Source organism: Melampsora larici-populina (assembly GCF_000204055.1).
Source record: "Melampsora larici-populina 98AG31 unplaced genomic scaffold MELLAscaffold_109, whole genome shotgun sequence".
Classification (NCBI taxonomy): Eukaryota; Fungi; Basidiomycota; class Pucciniomycetes; order Pucciniales; family Melampsoraceae; genus Melampsora; species Melampsora laricis-populina.
Window position 1 is genome coordinate 101,611 of NW_006768873.1, and position 6,026 is coordinate 107,636.

At 43.0% G+C, this 6,026-nt stretch overlaps 1 protein-coding gene across 1 annotated transcript; it reads left to right on the forward strand.

Moving 5' to 3' along the window:
- Positions 1 to 2,272: 2,272 nt before the first annotated feature.
- Positions 2,273 to 3,059, forward strand: MELLADRAFT_69758 (uncharacterized protein; the record flags this gene model as incomplete). The annotated part of the gene is made up of 4 exons (XM_007418858.1): positions 2,273 to 2,379; positions 2,458 to 2,544; positions 2,618 to 2,744; positions 2,820 to 3,059. 4 exons carry the CDS (start codon positions 2,273 to 2,275, stop codon positions 3,057 to 3,059), a joined length of 561 nt encoding a protein of 186 aa, XP_007418920.1.
- Positions 3,060 to 6,026: the final 2,967 nt, after the last annotated feature.

Here is a 6,026-nt window from a genome sequence, read left to right on the forward strand (position 1 = left end):
TGGCTTCCCTTTTCAAAATGACTTTCAATCATCAGTTTGATTGCTCTCTTTCATGATAATCTGCAATGGTCCAGAAGAAACAGAAGTCTAATCCATTTTTTTTAACCAAACAAACTCAGTACAAATCAATTGAAGGCCAGTTGTGAGATACATTATACATATCACAATCAAGAAAACAAATGAAACAGTTTGACTTTGTGGTATGTATTAAGGGTTCTGAATTGGGAACTACACAAGATCTTAACACAAATTGGATGAGATGCTCTGAATCCACCATCAAGTCCATCGTGAGCAGAAGTCTCCATCAAATCACATTCCACTCAGTATGAGTCATGAGATTCAGTTAGTCCCTTCAGGGCAGATCTAGTTCACCATTTGATCAATTTCAAATGAAGGTCAAAAAGGTTGAAATTGGACTTCATTCAGATTTTGTTTGATCAGTTTGACCAGTTGAACTCATAGTGTATATTATCAACACTGCACAATAATCGTTCCATCAAAACTGTATTCAATTTCAGTTTTATTGATCCGTCTGATGAGCTTTTATATGTTTGTGATACTTGCAAATCGAGTATTTGGTTGAATCCTGGTCAAATTGAGTCGTTGAATCAAGAAGTTGATAAGTCATTGGGCTGAGTTTGAGTTGAAGGGTAGAGAAAATGGAAAAAGATGTGTAGGGTTAAAATTTGATGAGAGATTTCTTGTGGATTAGAAAGTGATTCGTCTCGCAGGGGATTAGTAACCTTTCTTTTATAAGCCGAGGACTGAGTCCAACAAAAGACCGGATTCAATAGCTTGTTTTAATACAATTTTTGTTTAAAAGTCTGGTGGTAAACGCGAATCAAAAGACAAGGTGAGACAAACAATAGTGTGTAAATAACAAAAGGAGACAAAAGGAGCGATTGAAAACATCTTGACTACAAAAGCTCACCAATGGAGACATCAGACAAAAAGGGAATAGCACCTGATACCCGGAGGCGGACCTGATCAACAGAGGAGAGGAGAGGTCCGAACTCATGCAAGTGGTCCATCTTTTTAGTATTTAGATTTCACTTGGGTTTGAATCCATGATGAGAACATGTGGATTGTGCTTGAAAATACATGGTTGAAAAAGGTGTGGTTGATTAAAAAAGATGTGTTTAAGCAAAAACCTTGGATTAACTAGACAACATGGTTGTGCAAAAGTACAATTGAGTCTAGTGTTTATCCTAGTTGGAAATGAAACTGTAGTTAGATATATGGCAATGTGGTTTTGAAATCATGGGAGAAGCAAGGTACAGCAGGATTTGGGGTGCAAGCCAAAATAGAACATCTCTGGCCTATTTTGGCTTGCAAATAGAGAAATACCTAATCTAAGTAAGTGATTGTCATTGAGGATGACAGCTGTGCATGAGACTACCCAAAATTTCTTTATGTCATGGATTACGGCATACAGCTGTGGATGCTTTTATGGAACTCTACAGGTGCCTTTGTGCCTTTGGGAACCTTTAACATGTAATTTAGGTTGCAGTTGGTATGAGTGCCCATGTGATGTCAAACCCACAAATGAATATGTATACACAGGGAGGTATCCTACAAATCTTTTGCCTGAATGTAGGGCTGGATGCAGTGGATTTCAAAGTGTAACATCCATGTGAATTGCAAATTGGACCAAAAAGAGGCAAGTGCCAATCTATCTACTATGATAATAACAGAACATGGTCTTTGTTCAAAACAATAACCACACCTTGCAAGGCCTTCTAGGCACCTAAGTCTACCTAAGTCTTGCCTCATTGCCATACTACGCATGCCCAATTTCCAACTGATTCGCATTGTTCCTCCGCAAAGTTGGAGATTGGAAATGCCTTGTGATGTCTGCTCTTGTCTGCTTCTGACTTGTTCTACGGCTCTCCTGGCGTCACCGGTGCCTGGTGGGATTGTTGTGTGAGACTTCTATTTTGGCTGAATGTGTTATGTATGTAGTCACATTCAACCAAGCATACGAGAGAGTGATGATTGTCGCACCCCGCTTCTTTCGGTGGGCCACGTTCAATCACTTCTCTGGCGCCCACCTACAATGTATAAAATAGCCTCGCTCCCTCAAAGTTACAATCTTCACCCTCGACCTTGAAAGTTCCACAGACTCCGTTTGCCTCAATTCGCCACCCGAGTTTCTTGATTTCAAAAGTGGAATTCTTGAATTTCCACCTTTCAAAACTATACCACTATATTGAGGTAGCCTATCGAACTCTTCGAGGGCTACAAGTCGTCAATACCTCAAATCCAATCAACGATGGTTCGAAGCACTCTTCTCCCAGTTTCACTTTTGTGTCTACTTTCCTGCCATACGATGCTAGTTTCTGGCTTCATCATCCACTTACGCGAAGGAGACCTCTGGGAGTAAGTGGTCCACAAAATCATATTCAAATATGCTGTAGATATATTCGGCGATCAAACTCATTCTGTGATTTCATGCAGCCTATCCGATACCTTGACGGTAAAGTGGTCAAAGTTCTTCTGGGATACAGAAACCTTTGATATTCAAATCAGGAATAAAGACCCCGAGTGAGTTCTCGCGCCAATAGTTTCTTTTCTAGCTCATCCACTCACCCACCTCCCTTATCTGTCTTCTCACTAGGCTTTATCCGATGGGATTTTCACAAGTCCTGAGAAAAGACGTTCACGCTTCCGATAGATTGTGTAGTCTGGCTGCAGTCCCTGAATTGAAAGCCGGTCCAGGTTTTTATCTAGAGTTCATCGATCAGGTAAGCCCTTTGCGTATTTCGTATCACTTTTAAGTCGCCAGCACATGCTAAGAAATTTGAATCCTTTACTGATAGAATCAGAGAATTTTGGCTCGGTCTGACAAGATCAAAATTACACAAATTGAAAATGATTGGGACGACGTTTTGGACTTGGACAATGAAGACTCAATTTTTGAAGATTCCGATACTGATTTATCTCTCGACTTGAGTTCGAATTCAAATGAAGAAGTAGACTCATATCAAGAGTCTTCTGCAAAACTACATAGTGGGAGTTATATTTACCAAAGAGTTTTCAGGAATTCCTTCCAGATCTGATTGCCAATCAGCCTTTTGATTGTCGACTCAAAGTCTGATTGTCTGACTTGTGTATATTACCTGACTTGTTTCTTGATCCTTCATATTATTTATTATTGGGTGTTCACGTTTTTTTTCTCTTTCATAAGCTGTGAATCTATATGGCCAGTAGTCATGTGTATGCAAAGAATTATCAGACTTGTATATATCCTTGATCTCTTGACTGTTATTATGTAATAAAGGATGTTCGCAATTTGGTTCTCTTTCATAAGCTGTGCATTCAAATGGTCAGATATGTGTATGCAAAGTATGCTCAATAAACATTATGCCGTGTTGTCAAATCTGAACTTCCTGATTACTGGCCAAATCATATTTCATGAAAGCTGATTGTGGTAACATCGACCTTTGTCTGAGCATATGTATCGTCTTGATACTTCTTCAGAACCCTGCAAATATAATAATGATCAAAGTGAACGTGCTTAGCATGAAACATCTTGAAGACCATATCCTTGCTGTTTAGAGCTCGTAAGGTCAGTTAAAGGCATAATGATTCTCATCAGATGGCTCTGGTGAATACATGGGCATGACCCAGGCTCAAGTCACTCCTCAACCATAGCTGGTTCTATGTTGTGATTAGAAAAACCATGGTATTGTTTGTTACTGCTGTTGTGACAACAGAATTCAAGATACTCAGAGGCAGAACATGCATCTTTTGTTTTGTTGATCAAGGCTGAAAGGATCTCGATAGAGCAATATTATGTGATCACCCAGAGGGGTGAGCCATTGAGCAGTGATGTAGACTATGTAGCAGGGATTCAGGTGTGGGTATGAGTCCACTCAACTCGTACCCATTTACAAGGGGCTTGGTCCCCGTTGCTGAGTACCCAGTATTCAGTGGTCCCTGACTGAGTTGTACAGCGGAACTGTATAACTCACATGACCGTATGTATGAGTAACACATACTCAAGTGCCCTGCCTCCCATGAGCCCTCGGACTCACACTATCCCACTTCCAGCACGCACCTTGTTTGGATGAGTACCTCACCCAAACAAGGTGGACTAGGATATCCCATTTCAACATCTTTGTTATCTAATATCCCAACTCCACCTCCCCATTATTCAAGCCTCCATCTCCCTAATCGATCTGGATTTCTTAATTCCAAAGTCTTTCAATTGAAATATAGACCCAACAGCACCGATTCCGTTGTGGCTTCAACTTCACGTTTGATCTGGCACGATTGGAAATGGGCCACCTTGAGATCTGGCTACCGGCGCTCACGTGGGTCAACTCCGATATCATGAAGGATCTCGGAGCCCTCGAGTGGAAATTTGACAACCGGTGAGGTTTTTCTTTTTAAAAGTGTTTTAAAAAGGTCATCATTGAGTAGCCTCAGGTTTTTCAAGGCTAATCATTATTGTCTTTCTGCTTTCTGTTTTTTGGTCACCTTCCCTTCCTACGTTTCTTTCGAAGACCTACCGACTTCCTTTGTCACATCATGCCTAGGTTCCCTGCTCAACCTCCTCCCAAAGGCACACCCTACGCTCGTCGCACTACCCAAACCACATTGGTCGGAGTCAACAACTCACCCCGTGTGGCCTCTACACCTTGAGTTGCATCAAATCCTCGTCCGGCTCAAACCTCTAGTCGTCCTGGTAGTGGCTCTGGAACTCCTGGTCAGGCCAAATCTTGGGGACCTAAGTCATACGTGATACAAGACGAACCCGATGAAAACGAATTCGCCGGCAAGAACGTGTTGCGTGCCAACAGACACCGTTTGGACGTGTATCTTTACTTCGATGTGAGTCCAGCTAGCGTTCAATGTTTGGGCGGTTATGCCTATGTTTTGGATGGTGGGAACTAATTCTAGCTTTGCTCTTGCTTAGGAACCACGACCTCACCAAGAAACTGGCAAAGGTGATACCATGGTGTACCCCTGCTTACACTGTCCGTACGTAAAGGATTTTCTTCTCTTCTGTTACATATATAACATTGTTCCAATCACTGACTTTTGGTGTTGGTCAATTCAGTACGGAGTGTTCCATTGTTGGTAGACCAAACTCAAACCTTCACAAACATCGCCGCATTTGCCCTGGATTGCCCTCAGCTTGGTTCCGTCGCGCACCGGGTAGCATCCCACCCGAAGAGGACCCTGTCATCGCTGCTGCTCGTAAGAAAGAGCTTAGGTCTTTGCTGATTGGCGCGGTAATCAGCAAAAATCTTCCGTTTTCCATCTTCGAGGGTGACTTGATGCAGTCTGCCCTGCGTGCGATTAGCCCTTCGTTTTATTGGCCTGGTCGCATGGGGATCAAAGCGGACGCCGAATCCTTATTCAAAGATCTGGAGCAAAAGCTCATGGAAGAGATAGCTCAAGTCCCCGGTGTGGTATCAACGGCGACTGATTGTTGGACAAGCCCCGATTTCTCTCACACCTACCTAGCCATCAACAGTTTCTTTTTCAACGCCGAGGGACAGTTCTGTCGCCGACTGCTAGCTTTCAAGGTGAGCCATTTTTATCTAATCTCTCATTTAAAACGTGTGTTGACGCTCCTTTTGATTTCTTCAGAAATTGGAGGGAAAACACACCGCCGAAAATCTGACGAAGGTTTATTGGGATGCCCTGGAGCACATGAGGGTCCATAACCACTTCGCGATGACTGCTGATAACGCTTCGTCCAACCGAGCAATGGCCCGCCTTTTATCGGACCGATACGCGCGAAAGACTGTTCATTGGCCACACGAACATCGTTTTCATGGGTGTCTTTGCCACGTGATCAACTTGGTAGCAAAAGACTTTCTTGAAGGGATCGGTGAACTGACTGAGGCAGACGTGGAAGCCTTTGAAACCTCTGGACTAGCTGAAACTCGTTATTCTTTCGAACCCGACGAACTCCCCTGGACCGATGAGGACCCTCACGATGACTCGCCATCCAGCCCGGCGCCTGAGACTGACACCAACATGGAAGATGCTTCGCCGGTTGTTCACGGAGG